Source organism: Aspergillus bombycis (assembly GCF_001792695.1).
Source record: "Aspergillus bombycis strain NRRL26010 chromosome Unknown contig00080, whole genome shotgun sequence".
Classification (NCBI taxonomy): Eukaryota; Fungi; Ascomycota; class Eurotiomycetes; order Eurotiales; family Aspergillaceae; genus Aspergillus; species Aspergillus bombycis.
Genome location: NW_019170082.1, coordinates 1 through 16,930, shown reverse-complemented (window position 1 = coordinate 16,930; position 16,930 = coordinate 1). Strand labels below are relative to the sequence as shown.

Genomic DNA, 16,930 nt, shown 5'->3' with positions numbered 1-16,930 from the left:
TATGTACAAGGAACCCGATACTGTAATTGTCTTAATAGGAGCACCTATGCCTATGATCACAGTAGAAGTCGGATATACCGAGTCATGGCCCAAGTTCCTGCGAGACGAGGACCTGTGGATCAATGGGGAAGCACCGCATGTAAATGCGGTGCTCCTGGTTAAATGGAATCTAACAAAGAATAACCTGGTTGCTAGTTTTCTCGAACTGCGTCGTCGCGGTGCTCCCTCTCCTTCCCATCTAGTAAGTATTATTAATTAGTATCAATATTTCTAATAGCTTTATTGCTTGGAAAGCGGCTAACCAGTGGTCTCTATTCTAGACAATATTTCCAGCCCTGCCTCCTGGAGCCTCCGCCCAAACACTCGCCTGGCAGCGCCGGGATTTTTACCCAGTGGGTCAGGTCCACCTGGAAATCCGATTGAAATATGCCTATGGGATCTCTGGATACTCTTCGAGACGGAGCACATCGCATTCTGGCTGAGGGCTTATCGCCAGCGGCATAGCCCAGTCGTATCATTATTATCACCCTCACTGGGTGATGTTCTTGCAGCATTCCCCTTGCTGACAGGGCACTGGAGCTTCCAGAAATGCTCGGACCTATGTTTCATCTTTTAGTTAGGTTACTTGGGTTGTAGGCTGCACAATAAATATGTAAATAGGAGTGCATTCTATTATTTTCTAGATATTTAATACTAGTCTAACTGTCTCTCTTATACTTCTGTTGCTCGCATATGCGTTCCAGTACCGCTCCAGAGCTCCAGGAACATACACTGTAGTATCGTATCACATACTAGAAGCACAGGCCTTCACTGTAGATCATTGTAGCTACTCAAGATGACGTAAAAGTAATCCTTGTGGCTTGGTAGCAATTGGCGATGGAGCTCATCATCCAGGAGAAGACCATTTTATGAGAGCGAGGGATAGACGGTGCGTTATCTTCTGAGGCCCATTTCGGTGAGAGGGTTTTTGCGCTGGGTATTAGTACCAGAGGATATAATTTGTTATGAAAAGTAGTGAGACAGTTTACATTTGCGAAGATAACGTGTCAGATCATCAATCCTCCAGCTTCAGTATATCTCTATACCTCTCACCCAAACAAGGAGCAAGCAATGTTTTTTCAAACGCATCCAACTTCCCCAAGACCCGCCCATTCTCAAAAGCCCTCGCAAAGTCTCCATAAAGCACCGTGTCCGAGCCCAAGCGATGCGACTGGGCCAGCCACGAAGCATCCGTAGTCAAATCCCACAGCGTAGCCCCAGAAGTGAAGGGCAGGATACTCAACGCCCGAACAATCGTACAGCGCCCCACCTTCAGCACCGAATACAACCCTTCAATCAGTATAGAAACGATAACAGTTCTCCGAATGCTCTCTGCGAGGATCCATTCCCGCCATGTTGGCGCGGCGGGGCCTAGTTCGCCAGTACGAACTTGTAACTGCATGGTCCAGGCTCGCAGCGTATCCATGTTCTGTTCCGCCAGTGAGCGCTGGCGGATGTCGCCGTCGAAAAGCTGGATGATGTGGAATATCAGTAGGGCCTGTACTACCGCGAGCAGCTCCTCGAGGGTGTTTTCTGGGTGATGCTGGTTCAAGAGATTGGCCGTCTTGGCTTCCATGATACGGAATATCGTATCTTCGGTTTCTGGTGTTCTGGTATAATAGGATGCGGACACGGTGAAGGCATCTTGGATTGCTTCGGGGAGGTAGACGTCGTATAAGCGATGATGGATGAATGGCGCTCTCCGGGAGCGAGCGAACGTCCGTGGATAGCTCTTGATGCTTTGCAGAAGCTGCTGAGTGGACCATTTGTCGATAGATGAGGTCTCTGGGAAATAGCCCGCTGGGAGCAATGTTGGGACAGCGGATAGAGAAGGGCTAGGTGTAAGCCACGAGGCGATCAAGTCCGTATCATTGAATAGAGTGAAGTCATCTGGTGAAAAGGCTGCAGGGATATCATCCACGAAGGGTGGTGATGATGACCACGGTAGAAGTCTGGGAGACTGCCGTCTTTGCTGTTGGCGCTGTCTGATGTAGATGCATTCCAGCCCGCGGGCAAGACACCGTGAGCACTGCGGAGTTTGGCGGTCGCAGCGCCGTTTCCCTCCAGCGCATGCGACGCATGACTTCTGTCGAGAGCGATTAGAAGGCAATGTGCGGGGCATTTCTTCGAATCGTGGGTAGTTGTGAGGTTGAAAGGAACGATGACGCATAAGATGGCGGTTGAGGACCAAACTCCGCAGCAAAAGTCCGCTGCCCCCACCGCGAAGTCCGCAGGGCTGTCCATTGGCATTGGATGATTCAATTCGCAGACTTATGGGATCATAGATTGTATTAGTCAAGTCCGCAAGGAACATGGGATTTTGTCGTGAGATATGGGGTACGGTGAACGTACATAAAAGGGCGTTGTTGCCCTGAGTCTGAATGATCCTTGTTTCATGCCAACAAGAAACATCTCTTCCACGACAATGGCCATCACTGAACTCATTTTCCCAGCGATCAAGACTGATCCAGGCTCGCTCAGAGAAATCGAACAAGACTGGCCGATAATCAGCAAAAGATTGACACACCCTAATCCTGGGTTGCTTAATGCCTATCGCGGCTTTCTCCTCACTGAGAACGGAGAAGATGTGAGAAATTCTCACAGAGAGTTCCTTCTATTTGGTGAGTATACTTGACTTACCACCTGGAAAGGTTTTGAACCTGATTTGATTATAGAGTGGGTTAAAGCGGAATGCTTCCATGCCTTCATAAAGTCCGACCAATTCGGCAGCTTTGCTGCTTCAATCAAGCATCTGGTGAATGGGCCGCCGACGCTACAACTCTTTAAAACCAATATTAGCCCGAGAGAGGCAGCTTCAGCCTCCGTTGTTGAGATCATTCGGCTGAGTATCTCAGACCCTGAGAACGCCGAGACATCAACCCAGACATGGGAACGGATCTCTCGCTTTCTTAGTGGGAAGGCTTCTGTCACGTACGGACCAAGTTCCAATCTTGAGAACGATATGGTTGCCGGCATCATAGGATGGCATGACATAGAGGTAAGACCGAGCCATGAACATTCCTTTGATCCTCTGCACCGCATCGCTTTGCTTAGATTGAACAGACTCGATCTCAGATAATCCAAGACTCCGAATACACAGAAGCGCTCAACTTACTCCAGTCCCTGGGCGACGTCAACCAGATTACCGTCGACATCGATGTAATGGAACTACCGCCGCTGTGAAGTATACTGTATAAGGTGGAAACAGTCTATATATCGGGATTCAGCGGTTTCTTAACCATCCTCCATATATCATATCTTCACTCTTGTTTTACTCGTGTTTGGCGGCATCTACAATAATCTACAATTAAATACCGTGCTTCTAGTCTGCGATGTAATACTGCGGTATAATATTACCCTATTTCTAGGACTCTAGAGTAGTATAGAAACAATACTATACAGAATAGTATATTCAGGCAATAGAAGTATAAGAGAGACAGTAGCCTAATATCAGATATTCATAAAACAACGGATTATATATATAGTTATATACTTATTATACAGTTTATAACCCAAGTAATTTAATCAAAAATAAATTAGGGCGAATCTGACATACAAGCCCGAGCCTGTCTGAAAGCTCCAGAACCCTGTCAGCAAGGGGAAGACATGACGATATGCAGTACTACTAGTACACAGCATAGGTCTAAAGCCAATGAAGGAAGCGCAAGACTTAGTCTGAAACATAGGGAACAGTTATTCCAAATATAAGAGGTCGTAGGATAAAATCTGAGGTCCTTGTGCACCGCAGATATGTGATGTGGTGGGTTTCACAGCATATATGCAGTGGGCCTTACTATCACTTCTGGGCGCTTGTATAGTAGTAACACGTAGCGCGACTTTGTACAATCTAGAGTATGAATTTGTCTATCCTAAAAGGTTAAAGTAATGATCTAATGGAACTTGTAACCCGTAGACAATAGCAATGTTTGTCTGACTATTAACACGAGGTCATATAAATATATATAGCAGACAGCATTGTCCAATCTACCACATCTGGAGACAGTCGAGTCAGGAAAATTTCCACTAAAAGAATGGCCCAAATACGCACAACCCAAGAAATCCCTTTTCCAACTCTCCGATCCCTTCTATCTATGGCTGTAAGAATTGTTGCGGTCCAACCTCGCGGTACCTGAATCCACCCCAAACGGCATAGCGCCACTAATCCAACAGCTTATCGCAAGACACAAGCTACGTTATTTATCAACAGACCCAAAACCACCACCAGCACAAACACAAACACCATTGAACACCAACAATGCCCCCCAAGCCCCAATAAACCATTTCAGCGAACCAACCCCCATATATCCAAAATGCCCCCAACCAAACGTATCCTCACGACCGCCGCCCCGCGCACCACCGCATCACAAACCCCGAAATGGCACTCCGCATTAACGATCGACCTCATCCTCAGCGTCCTACGTCGCACAATCCTGCACCCCTGGCCGGCCTGGATTCTGGTGCTCAGCCTGCGCGCCCAGGTTACACCAGTCACTGATCTGGCGTTTATTATTGCGACGGGGTATGCGGTTTTGTTGACGCTGGTTGCGATCGCGGGGGTGGTGAATGCGCGGGTTGCGTATGGGTTGCCGAGGACGGTGGAGTTGGGTGAGGAGGTGGTTGTTATTACTGGGGGGGCGAGTGGGTTGGGGTTGTTGATTGCGGAGATTTATGCGATGAGGGGTGTTGGGGTTGCGGTTTTGGATTTGAAGGATGAGAGGGAGGTCGAGCTTGGAGAGGGCGTGGAGTATTATACTTGTGATGTTGGGAAGAGGGAGGCATTGGAGGGTGTGCTTGTGAGGATTGAGAAGGAGGTTGGTTTTTCCCTTTTGCTTGTTTCTTCTTGGATTGCTTTGCTTTTTATCTACTTGGTTCATGTCTAGAGTAGAGGGTCAAGGTGTTTATTGGGGGGGGGGTTTTTTTTTTTGGTATTCGTTCCTATTTACAAGATGCTGATTCCCCAACAGTTAGGCACCCCTACAGTTCTTATTAACTGTGCTGCGGCGCGCATCAACGGTCAGCCGCTTTTATCGCTCTCCGCCGAGGCATTCCAGAAAACCATCCAGACCAACTTGTTCGCGGTGTTCCATACCTGCCAGACATTCCTGCCTCGCATGCTGGCTGCTCCGAATGGCGGTACGATCGTGAATGTCAGTTCGGTCTTGGGCCAGTTGTGTCCGGCGGGTCTGGCGGATTACTCGACCAGCAAGGCCGGCCTGAGTGCGCTCCATCGGACGTTAGAGGCGGAGCTTCGTGTGTCGGGAGATGATGAGAAGGTGAAAATGATCTTGGTTGAACCGGGACAGGTGGCGACACCATTGTTTGCATCGGTCAAGACACCAAACAAGTTCATCGCCCCCGTTCTCGAACCGGTGCATGTTGCTCGGGAAATCGTTTCTGCGATAGAGGAAGGAAGAGGGGGTGTCATCCGACTGCCCGCGTACGCCACGATGGTGAACTGGTATGCGGTGTTGCCTGCAGGCCTACAGCGTCTTGCCCGGTTCTTGAGCGGAGTCGACCATGCTGTAGCGCAAACGACACCCCAGAAATCGCATGATGGACCGAAAGCAGCGAAAACAGAATGAGGTAACGTGCAGCCGGGTTGAACGCAGACGTCCATGGAAATAACAAGTCTGCACGATGTATATAAGTTGTCTTCCGAACCAATCCCACATATGACCGGATGTGGTATATCTCCATCCCCAGAGAAAGCGCGGTGCCTACTGCTCCGAGGTCAAGATCATCTTCTGGCGCTCGCTCTGTCTTGGTTTCAGCTTGTCCTTTCTGGTGTGCTTCCGAATGTTCTCCTGGCGTCTCTTGATCGCATTGAGTTCCTCTCTCTTGATCTCGCCGGCCTTCTTGATAGGCATTGGCACGTGACGCTGGCGCTTGATTCTTCTGATCTGGGGCATGTGTGAGTATCTTTGAATCAAAGCCTGATCGTACTCTAGCTTGGCCCGTTGACGGGCGCTCTTGATACCGCTGCGATCGGAGGCATTGGCACGCCAGAGTCGAATATTGCCGTCGTCCGACCCGGACAGAATGTATTTGTTGTCGGGTGTGAACTTAACGGAGAAGACACTGTATCCTGTTAGCCACATTGTTTGCTTCGGGGTGAGCCAAATGCACGTACCGTTGCATTCTCTTCGTGTGGTAAATATCACGCGAGTGACCTTGGGTTCTGTTCCACACACGGATCGTCCTGTCGTATGAAGCCGTCACCAACTCTTCACCCGTCGGACTGAATTCAACATCCATGACCGCCGCCACATGGTCCTTCAGCACGTTCAATGCGCGATCCATCTTCCTCATATCGAATATGTAGGCGTTGTGGTCTTCGTTGGCAACCGCGAAATTGAATGCCTCCATGGGGTTCCATGTGATGGCGTTCGACGCAAGTCGTAGGACAAGCTTGTGGAGCGGTGACGAAGTTCGGAGATCATACATGATGACAGAACGGTCGATGCCGGTCGATGCCAAGATCGACGTCTCCGTCTGGTTGAAGGCAATCGATGTGATGGTGTCGATACTGGTAGGCCAGTTGAGGGTCTGGGAGGCCGTAGATGAAGGCCGAGAGAGATCGTAGATTTGGATCTGAGACGATGACGACGCAGCAAAGGATGGAAGATGTCTATGGTGGGACAGACTGGTGAAAGCACCCTGGCCCAGATAAGTCGCGAGAGGTGGAGCATCGGACGTCGAGTTGTATGGATCAAACAACTTGACAGTCTTGTCGGTCGCGCAAGAAAGCAACTTCCGATCCGGAGTCCAGCACACATCCTTGACAATATTCTCATGGGCCTGCGTGTTCCAAACCTCGCCCTGGGTGGTCAAATCCCAGACCTTGACCACTCCATCACCACTGCCACTGGCGAAACGTTCCAACGAGCTGGGTCTTTGGCCATCGAGTATACACCGTCCACGTGGCCATCGCCAATCTGAGCCAAGAAAGGCGCGGCGAAAAGACGTTCAAGCTTGGTGGCATTGAGAGCTCGGGTATATTCTCGAGCACGTTCGAATGGATGTTGCGCCGGGTCAAGGTTTCGGGGCTGTCGAACGACAGCTGATCCCGGAGCCTGCTGCGAGGCAGTGGAGCGAGAAAGAGCTTTGATTTTCTAGCAGTTGAATAAGTATTATACTCGCCTAGAATATGTGTAAATCTGCACTTACCATGACGCCCTTACTGTGTTATACAACAAAGGTGGGAAAAAGAAGAAAATGGTTTGGCGGCGGACATAAAAAATCCAGATACTTTTTTTTGGCTGGTGATAGTGGTTCTGGTTGGTTCGCCAACCGCGGGCGGTGAGGGGCGGCTGTAGCTTAGACGGTCTCCAACAGTGACGATGCCTCTGGTGACTTATCCTCATCAGCAAGACATCTCACATCCCCTCCACCTTGAACCCGTTATATCTTTCCCGTTTCCTCGGGTCTCTCTCGTCATTTAGCTATCTCGATAACAAAACTCAAACCTACCGTTTCTCCCCACATTAAAAGACGTTCAATCATGGCGCCCTCCTCGACAACCGCTCAGCGGATAGAGGAAGCTCGGGCTCTAGCGAAGAAGGACGCTTCCAAGGCCGAGGCCATCTACAAGGACATCCTTTCTCAAGGTCCAGGATCGACGGAAGCTTCGTCGCGCGATTATGAAAGCGCTTTGGTCGGATTGGGAGAGCTTTATCGGGATGAGAAGAAGCCGAACGAGATCGCTGAGCTCATTAAGACTAGCCGGGACTCCTTCTCATCATTCGCGAAAGCTAAGACAGCAAAGCTTGGTAAGCTCGTTGGCGGCAACGCATCACTCGCCGGTCCCAATGAACTGACCCCATATAGTCCGCCAGCTACTGGACCTGTTCAGTGAGATCCCTAACACACTCGATATTCAAACCGCCGTCATCAAATCCTGCATCGACTGGGCTATCGCAGAGCGGAGATCCTTCCTTCGACAGAACCTTCAGACCCGTCTTGTGGCCATTTACATGCAGAAGCAATCCTACTATGACGCCCTTAACCTGATCAACTCCCTCCTACGCGAGCTGAAGCGATTGGATGATAAGCTTATGCTGGTCGAGGTGCAGCTGCTAGAGTCTCGGGTGTATCATGCGTTGGGCAACCAGGCCAAGGGCCGCGCTGCCTTGACAGCTTCTCGCACATCAGCCGCCTCCGTCTACACCCCTCCGAATCTGCAAGCCGGCTTGGATATGCAAAGTGGTATGCTCCACGCAGAGGATAAGGATTTTACCACCGCCTTCTCTTATTTCATCGAAGCTTTGGAGGGATACAGCTCGCTTGACGAAAGTGACAAAGCCACAGCAGCTCTCCAATACATGTTGCTTTGTAAGATTATGCTGAACCTGGGTGATGATGTGACGCATTTGCTCGGGTCCAAGCAGGCCCAGAAGTATGCTAGCCCGCGTCTCGAGGCCATGAAGGCAGTAGCCCGCGCTCACGCCAACCGGTCCCTTGAAGAATATGAAAAGGCTCTCTCGGACTACCGGTTCGAGCTGGGTAGCGATGTATTCATTCGGAATCACCTCCGCCGACTGTATGATGCCATGTTGGAGCAGAATCTGATTAAGGTCATTGAGCCCTTCAGCCGGGTTGAGCTGGATCATATCGCCAAGATGGTCGGGCTCGACACCCCGCAGGTGGAGCGGAAGCTCTCGCAGATGATCCTGGATAAGGTCATCATCGGTGTGTTAGATCAGGGCTCTGGGTGCTTGATCGTATTCGACGAGACGGAGCGCGATCAGGCTTATGACGCTGCTCTGGAGACCATCGAGAAATTGAGCAACGTGGTGGAAGAGTTGTACACTAATCAGGCATCCCAGCTGGAGTAAATGCCCCCGCTGGTTTTTGAAAGTTATGTTTGGGAAATGATATAGCATTACAGACATAAATCCGGTGCAGGATAGACGGTGGAGTCACGAATACACGTAAATTTTCCTCATGATGAAGATCTGATAGTAGTTTAGTAGGGAAAACAGGTCAATGATGTCGATGCTTTTGGTGTTCTGGGACATGGCCCAAACGGGTAAAGCGCGATCGCGGCAAAAGAATCGCGACTTTCAGAACTCCAAGAGACATCTTCAGTACCATCGGAGAGTTCTGTTGCATCGTCCCAGAACTCCTTCAAACCAGACTAGGGCCCTTGCGGATTCGCTTCGCTCTGTTTAGCTAGCCACTAGTCATGAATGCTCCAATGCCGCCCACTTACGGGCGTGGGTTCCCGCAGGCCGCCCAACGGTCTCCTGCCACGCCTCGTCGCGGACCCCAAGGACCAGGTAGTCCCCACCCCTTGATTTCGTATATCTATCGCTCCTAACGTCGTCTCACACAGCTGGCCCAGCAATGCCCGTACCCATGTCACAGCACCCCGTTCCCGCTCAGTATATCCCCGCCCAGCGCAACATGCCACACCCCAATGATGCTGCTCTTCGCCGGACCCGCAAACCCACCGACAAGAACATCCCCGACGGCATCGACGATGTGGTGATCGGCGAAGGCGTACAGCAGTACAAGGACCTGCGCGATCTAGAGAAGAGATTGGACGCCGCCATCGTCCGAAAGAGACTGGACATTCAGGATTCGATCAGCAAGACCGTTAAGAAGTACCGGACGATGCGCATTTGGATTACAAACACAGTCGAGAACCAACCGTGGCAAGGTGCGGCTGGCCAGAATGGGTCAGCGACTAACCCTGGCTCAGGGCGTTACAAGGTGCGCATAGAGGGGCGGCTGCTGGATGATGATACCGATCCCACGGCCCCTGAGGATAGCGACAACGAGGGCAACGAGACACAGGCGAATGGAGATGCCATGGATCACGACGGGAAGGAGACCAAGAAGAATGCCTCGAAGCGGTCAAAGCAGCGCTTTTCGCACTTTTTCAAAACAGTCACGGTCGACTTCGACAAATCTTCAACCGCGAACCCGGAGGAGATCAAGACTGTTAACTGGAATAAGCCACAACTTCCGGCTAATACTGTAACACTACCCCCGACTGCCGATTTTGACTCTCTGCAGTTCTCTCGGGCTTCGCAGGAGAACTTGAATGTCACCGTAAGCCTTGTCAGAGATGAGACTCCAGAGCGGTATAAGCTGAGCAAAGAGCTGGCGGAAGTGCTCGATGTCGAGGAGGAAACGCGCAGCGGGATTGTGCTTGGGATTTGGGATTATATTCGCGCGATGGGTCTACAGGAGGACGAGGAGAAGCGTTTGGTCCGCTGTGATCATCGTTTGCGATCTGTATGTTTCAACTTTCCCTCATCAAGTAGTTTGGTACTAAACATCCACAGATCTTCGGCCGAGACCAGATGTTCTTCCCACAGATCCCAGAGAGCATCGGCCCTCACACCAGTCCCCTTGACCCGATCAAGCTTCCATACACCATCCGTGTCGATGAAGATTTCCACAAGGACCCCACCCCCACCGTCTACGACATCCAAGTGGCCGTGGAAGACCCGCTCCGCGCTAAGATGCTCGCTCTGACCCAGAACCCACAGTACACCGCCGGGCTGCGACAGATTTCCACTCTGGACGACCAGGTGTCACTCATCGTCCAGGCACTGACACACTCGCGTGCCAAACACTCCTTCTACACGGCGCTGAGCAAAGACCCCGCCACGTTCCTTCGTCGCTGGGTCAACTCGCAGCGCAGGGACCTCGAGACCATCCTGGGCGAGGCGACTCGCGGTGGCGGCGAAGATGCCACTGGCCCGGAGTTCCGCCGCGGAGGTGCCGATGGCGCTTGGGACTCGCCGGTGGCCCGCGAAGCGGTGCGGTACATGCTCGCGAAGCCGGAGGCCATGCCGCGGTGATTGTGGACTGGTCGTGTTTATTTAGCTATCTTCGGATTTTGGCTGGGGCGCTCATGCGGTGTTTGGTTGGGAGTGTTATGTATCCACTAGTTTTAAGTATGTGTCTATGTGAATTCAATGAATTTACTATATTCTTTAACATAGCGACCTGCATTTAATGAACCATGATATTGAATCAGAAACTTGAAAGTAACATCATAATTGTAAGTAGATGCAAAATAAACCATCTTCAAGCCCCAGCCGAAACAGATGATTACAAAATAACCATATACGAAGCAGCGCTCTACAATGCGCAACCGCATCTACCGTCTACAGCATCTCACCACTCTAACTCAACACTACCTCCTCCTCCTCACATCCCCCCCAAGATCAACATCCTTCGCAACGCCCTCCGCAAGAAACGGACTGCCCTCCTCTTCCTCAAGCGAAGCAGCAGCCTCAAGCACAACCTTCTCCACGACCTCCTCGACCGCCTCCTCCTTTTTACCCCCGTCCTTAACAGTACCCTCCTTCGGCCCCCTGAACCTCTTCAACACCGTCTCCACCATCTTCGAAAACCAATAATAGTTCAACGAATTCAACACCACATTCGCCGCAACATAGGTCCCGACAAGCCACGTCGGGACCCCGCCCGCTGTGAACCCGGCATACTTAAACACCTCCTCGTTCGCCCTCTTGCAGACCTCGTCGACGCACTTCTCTGCAAGCTTGGCTCTGTGTCCAAAGACGGCACCGTTGATGGCGCTGTCCAGGCCGACGGAGGACCCTGCCGCCACAAGGGGGGAGAGAGACCAGGTCTGGGAGAGGGCGGCCCACATGTCCTTGTAGACGAGGATGGATTGCCAGGTTCCCCAGACGAGACGGCAGGAGAAGAAGACGGAGAGGAGGAGCATGCCGTTGTACCATTGGAGCTTAGAACCGGTGAGGTTCAGTTTATCCAAGAACCAGTGGATGTTGAGGAATGGGGAGGAGAGTTCGTAGAGGATGAATGTTGGGGAGTAGAAGTTTACGAAGGGTCTCTGTGGGGGGAGTTTTTTTGTTAGTTTTTTTTCTTTCCCTTTTTTTTGGATTATCTATGGAGAGGGGGAGAGTAGAAGGGAGGTTTCTTTGTTGTATCGGATACGGATGAGGGGAAAGGATACATACAAAGCCAAAACTAAACACCCACAACGCACTGATGGCATGGAACAACATGCCCACGCCAAACATCCGAATGTGCATCGTGCTGACTATGATGTCGTAGACGAAGTATCCCTCGGCCAGGGCCTCGAGGAGGCCGCACATGCCCGTGTATCCGTAGATGCGCTCTCCGGTGTCCATGTTCTTGCGTTCTTTGTCAACGAACATGATCCACAGGGCGAGGGCGTTGATGAGCACGCTCTGGACGAGGGAGACGACGTGGACGTCCCAATTGAGCTTGGTGCGTTTGTTCAGATGTGGGTAGTGGCGGGGGAACAGGATGGGGGAGAGCCATGGCGAGAGGAAGGAGTGGATGAACTGGTAGCCGGCGAAGGCGATGATGACTTCATGGATGTGGTCTGAGAGGGCCGGGACGTTGAGATACAGGGCCCAGGGCTCGACACGGTCTCGGAGCCATGCTGGCGGAGGGGGGAAGGGGTCCAACATGCCGGCGTGGCGGCGTGGAGGCGAGGGTGGTGCGAGCAGTTGGAGAGTAGGGTTATTATCGGTGCCTAGTCGGTGATGATGTAGTGGATAGCTAAGGTAGCTTGATGGCCCCAGTATAACAGCCGAGAGCTGAGATACTGGATATAGTCGGAAAGAAAGGTTGACGTGAAATCAAGGGGACGGGTCAAACGGCGGTGTCTAGACGGACCCCAGGCCAGCCATGGTCTCGAGCTGAGGTGAGGAGAAGGTCATTTATGCATCTCAGCGATAAACTAATGAACTGCCGCGGTTGCTCGCGTGCCTTGCGGATGCCTGATTCGTGGGGCCGCCAGTTGGAAACCGTTGGGGAGGCTGACTCAGCGCCTGGTGATCGCCTCGGGTCCCGTGATTGGATCATTGGACTGGATCGACTACACTAGGCGGGATCCAGAATGCCGCCTGAGCGGTCTAGATTCTACATGAATATAGGGCTATATGAGTGCTATCAGGGACCACAGTCCTTTCTTTCATGCAGAGACACGCATATCGTCTATGTCTGTAGGTCGGTGTTGTATGCCTTCTGCGCCGGCCAATTTAACTCAAAAGTCTTGACATCACCGCCCCCGCCTATCACATGGATATCAGCGTTGCAGACATGGTTAAGCATCAGGCAAGACCTGGTCAGCAGGACAGGGGCATTTTACAACCTGTCTGGAATGGAGTCTATCTACAGGACTAGAAAGCTTCGACTACAGTGGTGCAGGGGCCGTCGTGTAGAGGACAATCGTAAATATATTATGGTAATGTATCTAGTGCTAAACAAGAATCGACATCATGTGCATTCAAAGCTAAACAAAACTATCAACAAAGGAAAGTACAAAAGAGACGAGTCTAGAACAACTCTAAACACTGCTGGAACTTGTCCGATGGAACCGTCCGTCGGTGGTATCTCAAGAATCCATATCAGACTGCACATGATCATAAGCCAACCATCAATCAGGCCACCACCTGAAGCTATCCCGCGACGCTCGCAACCCCAATCCCACTATCGCTATGTTGTCCGTAGAGCACCATTTTAGATGACTCTGAATCAAGCTCGGGGTCGTCGCCCTTAGGATCGTCATGTGTCTCCGAAGCACCGTCTCCATCATTCGCAACTGAGCGAGCGCCCTGGCCAATAATCTCAGTGGCGGTGCTGGAGCCACTCAACCGTCGATCATTAGACACAGTGCTACCTGCTCCGTACATCATACTGCCGGCATAGCTCGTTTTTCGCTCTGTACCCGCGTCGCTTTCGATGTCGCTACGGTTCTCATCCTCCTCGGGGAGCCCCTCGTTCTCTTTGTTCAGCACGGAGCTTCTGCCACCCCAGGAAGACTTGCGGTCGGAGACGTTGGACTTCACGGAGTGACTGCGCTTCAAGCTGGCAAACCCACTGCTGACACTAGACTGGCGATCGGTAGGTCCGCGGTTGCCAGTCATGTTACTCAGACTGAGGATGCGCCTCTCCTTGCCGTCCTTCGTCGGAGTAGCCGCGCCGGCCTGCGACGGTGCCTGAGACCGCTTCCTTAGTGCCATACCAACACTGCTGCTCAAGATATTCCGAGCCTCCCGTGCAGTGCTGGAATTGCTAGGGCCTCGAGCCCGAGAGCCCCGCGACTTCTTCATATTCAGACCATTGTTGGGCCGGCTGAGCAAAACACTGCGAGCGTGGTCGAGAACACCTTCCAGGATGCGTTTCTCGAGGCTGTCTGCACGATCCTCCATGACCTGCATCTCTTCGTGGCGGAGCTCGAGAGCCATCTCCAAGCTGGACAGCTCCTTGCCGAGTTTCGTAGTCTGCTTAACAAGGTCCTCCTTCTCGGCCTTCAGGGTCTGGATCATCTTCAGAAGAGACTCCTTCTCATCCTTGAGGTCGACAATTTCGGATTCCACTTGCTCTTTCTGTGCGTTTCTCCTCTCGAGCGCAACCGCAGCCTCTTCCGCCTCGCGGCGTTTGCGTTCGTTGTCTTCGGCTACGATTGCGGACTGAGCGGCAAACATCTCGGTCATCTTGCGGGACGTCTCCATGATATCCTTGTGCATCTCGTCCAGCTTCATCATCTGCGTGACGGACTGATCAGTATTGGTTGCGTGGTCGATGAGAGTATCAAGCTTGTCATGAATTGGCCCGTTGTTCTCCGCAGCGTGGTTGAGCAGCTCATCCAACTTGTCATACATCTGACTATTGGTGCTGGTCGTCTGGCTGAGGAGCTGATCAAGTTTCTCGTGCACCTGGTCGTTCGTTACCCGCTCGACCAGAATGTTCAGGGCCTCCTGCACCTTTTCATTCTTTGCATGATGCAACAGATTATCCAGCTTCTCCTGGACCTTGCTGTCATCGTACTTTTCCGGCTCGGGGGGTGGTAAAGCGGGGAACATCTGGGGAATAGTCGAAGGAAGGGCAGACAGGTCCGTCTTGATAGCCTCAGCAGACTTCTGTGAATGATCGTAATGCTGACCAACAATGTTGAGAATCTCCTGGATAGATTCCAAGACCTGGGGGTGGAACTCATGCAGCTTGCTTTCCACACGATCAGTTGCAGCTGCAGCTCGCTCAATGTCGGATCGGGCCTGTTCCTGCTGAGTCTTCACTTCGTTGTGCATCTCTTCCATCTTGTTGTAGGAGACGTCCACCTTCTCCAGGAAGGACTTGGTATCCTCAGTGATGCGCTCACAGGCCTCATTGACGCTGTCGCCCATGGTACCGATAACAAGCTTGATGTCCTCCGCAAGAGATTTGGTATTAGTTGCGGCTTCAAGGTGGGTGTTGTCACGTTCAACCGACTCCGAGAATTTTGTATCCATCGCAGTCTGCATATCGTCGTACTTGGCCATGACTTCACCCAGTTTCTCGTCGATCTTCGCTCCGAGCTCCACAATGATAGCTGCTCTGGTCTCATCCTGCTTGACAAGAGAGGCGGCGTCGCGCTCCTCTTTTTCGAGCTTGTGCGCGTCCTGTTCGCCGCGTGCCCGCTCGAACTCGCGATTGATGAGTTCTGTGAGTTCCTTAACATTTTCAACTGTCGTAAAGCTCTCCGCGGAGACTGCTAAGCCTTCCAGAAGCTGCTTCAACTCAGAGAGACCCTCACTACTTCCGTCCAGCTTGCTCTTAAGTTCATCGCCAAGTCCTTCGACCACAGCCTTGGCCTCCTCGATCTTCTCAGCAAGACCGGCGTGTTCCACTTTACGGGCTTCAAATCCTTGGGCTGTCAACTCATTCTCAGCCTCCACCTTCTCCCTGAATTCAGTTACCAGAGCGGATAGATCCTGAACCTCCGTCTTAGTAGGCAAGGTCTCAGGGTCGGGGAGCTTAAGCTCGTCGATTTGCGTCTTCACTTCGAAGATCATGGCCTCTACCGTCTGCAGGTCGGCTTTAACCAATTTCTCAGTGTCGCTCGCGCCTTCTGGGTTTTTGCCTTTCAACTCGTCGAGGGCCAGCCACATATCCTTCATGAGAGTCTCCAAAGTACCGATCTCGGACTTGGTCGGGCCCTCAGCTTCCAGGCGGGTGCTTAGTTCGAATAGGGCATCCTTCGTCTCCTTCACTATAGTTTCTAAGCTGCCAAGCTGCTCGGCTCTTGCGAGCTCATCCACAGCGGGGAACTTCATCTCGTCGAGCTGAGCCTTCGTGCTCCGCAATAAGGCCTCGATCGCCTCTGTGTCCTCCTTCTTGGCGGTTGTCTCCTCTGTAGGGTTCTCGCGCGCCACAATGCCCGTGACAGAGCCCTGGAGTTCATGTAGGCCTGCCAGGACCTCATCCAGGTGTTCTTTCTTGAGAGCGTCTGTGGCTGGTTCCGCGGCGCGCGGTGCGGATTCAATGGCTTCGACCTTCGTTTGAAGCTGGGAAATCAGAGATTTGAGCGCTTCCATGTCGCTACTAATGTCGGGCTGAGTATGTGGGATAGGTTGGTTGGCTTGATTAGCAAGCATTAGCTCTCCACCTCTAGTTGTGGTAACGTCTTCGGCGTCCAGCTGGGACTTGCGCAACATCTCGACGTCAGCTTTGAGACTGCTTAGTCCTTCTTTCAGAGTGTCGAGAAGTTCGTTGTAATCGAATTCCACTGGTCTCTCCAACAGTTTGCCCAGGTCATCCCGAATATTCCCAACACCATCATTGAAGACGTCAATCAGGTCACCAGTTGAGAACTCATTATCGCCAAGATCCCGCGAACGACTGCCCTCATCACGGAAAGTCTCGAGGTTTTCCCGTAGAGCGGCAATGATTTCGTCCTTGTCGGTCCGCTCACCGCGGAAGCTTTCAAGGTGCTCGCGAAGCGCAGCAATGATTTCATCCTTATCATTTGTCTCGCTCTTCTCACCCCGGAAGGTGTCAAAGCTCTCACGAAGGGCGGCAATGATTTCATCCTTATCACTTGTCGCGCTCTTCTCGCCCCGGAAGGTGTCAAAGCTGTCGCGAAGGGCGGCAATGA

The 16,930-nt window shown here is 51.9% G+C and overlaps 9 protein-coding genes across 9 annotated transcripts; 5 read left to right on the top strand and 4 right to left on the bottom strand.

Moving 5' to 3' along the window:
* Position 1: 1 nt before the first annotated feature.
* ABOM_007493 (uncharacterized protein) lies at positions 2–482 on the top strand (the record flags this gene model as incomplete). Its single annotated transcript, XM_022534622.1, has 2 exons — positions 2–241; positions 321–482. 2 exons carry the CDS (start codon positions 2–4, stop codon positions 480–482), a joined length of 402 nt encoding a protein of 133 aa, XP_022386645.1.
* A 572-nt stretch (positions 483–1,054) lies between these two features.
* Positions 1,055–2,353, bottom strand: ABOM_007492 (Zn(II)2Cys6 transcription factor domain-containing protein; the record flags this gene model as incomplete). Its single annotated transcript, XM_022534621.1, has 1 exon — positions 1,055–2,353. One exon carries the CDS (start codon positions 2,351–2,353, stop codon positions 1,055–1,057), a length of 1,299 nt encoding a protein of 432 aa, XP_022386646.1.
* A 111-nt stretch (positions 2,354–2,464) lies between these two features.
* Positions 2,465–3,222, top strand: ABOM_007491 (uncharacterized protein; the record flags this gene model as incomplete). The annotated part of the gene is made up of 3 exons (XM_022534620.1): positions 2,465–2,660; positions 2,715–3,037; positions 3,103–3,222. The coding sequence occupies 3 exons, from the start codon at positions 2,465–2,467 to the stop codon at positions 3,220–3,222; spliced, it is 639 nt and encodes a 212-aa protein (XP_022386643.1).
* A 1,127-nt stretch (positions 3,223–4,349) lies between these two features.
* On the top strand, positions 4,350–5,621 carry ABOM_007490 (short-chain dehydrogenase/reductase family protein; the record flags this gene model as incomplete). Its single annotated transcript, XM_022534619.1, has 2 exons — positions 4,350–4,850; positions 5,004–5,621. The coding sequence occupies 2 exons, from the start codon at positions 4,350–4,352 to the stop codon at positions 5,619–5,621; spliced, it is 1,119 nt and encodes a 372-aa protein (XP_022386644.1).
* Positions 5,622–5,756: 135 nt separating this feature from the next.
* On the bottom strand, positions 5,757–7,209 carry ABOM_007489 (rRNA-processing protein SOF1; the record flags this gene model as incomplete). Its single annotated transcript, XM_022534618.1, has 4 exons — positions 5,757–6,117; positions 6,170–6,858; positions 6,915–7,151; positions 7,207–7,209. 4 exons carry the CDS (start codon positions 7,207–7,209, stop codon positions 5,757–5,759), a joined length of 1,290 nt encoding a protein of 429 aa, XP_022386618.1.
* A 331-nt stretch (positions 7,210–7,540) lies between these two features.
* ABOM_007488 (proteasome regulatory particle lid subunit RPN6) lies at positions 7,541–8,873 on the top strand (the record flags this gene model as incomplete). The annotated part of the gene is made up of 2 exons (XM_022534617.1): positions 7,541–7,808; positions 7,867–8,873. The coding sequence occupies 2 exons, from the start codon at positions 7,541–7,543 to the stop codon at positions 8,871–8,873; spliced, it is 1,275 nt and encodes a 424-aa protein (XP_022386602.1).
* A 511-nt stretch (positions 8,874–9,384) lies between these two features.
* ABOM_007487 (SWIB/MDM2 domain-containing protein) lies at positions 9,385–10,853 on the top strand (the record flags this gene model as incomplete). The annotated part of the gene is made up of 2 exons (XM_022534616.1): positions 9,385–10,281; positions 10,332–10,853. 2 exons carry the CDS (start codon positions 9,385–9,387, stop codon positions 10,851–10,853), a joined length of 1,419 nt encoding a protein of 472 aa, XP_022386620.1.
* Positions 10,854–11,191: 338 nt separating this feature from the next.
* ABOM_007486 (TLC domain-containing protein) lies at positions 11,192–12,479 on the bottom strand (the record flags this gene model as incomplete). Its single annotated transcript, XM_022534615.1, has 2 exons — positions 11,192–11,872; positions 12,000–12,479. 2 exons carry the CDS (start codon positions 12,477–12,479, stop codon positions 11,192–11,194), a joined length of 1,161 nt encoding a protein of 386 aa, XP_022386619.1.
* Positions 12,480–13,472: 993 nt separating this feature from the next.
* ABOM_007485 (chromosome segregation ATPase family protein) lies at positions 13,473–16,907 on the bottom strand (the record flags this gene model as incomplete). The annotated part of the gene is made up of 1 exon (XM_022534614.1): positions 13,473–16,907. A coding segment is annotated over one exon (3,435 nt), but the record flags the coding sequence as incomplete, so codon positions are not given.
* Between the last annotated feature and the right edge of the window lie 23 nt (positions 16,908–16,930).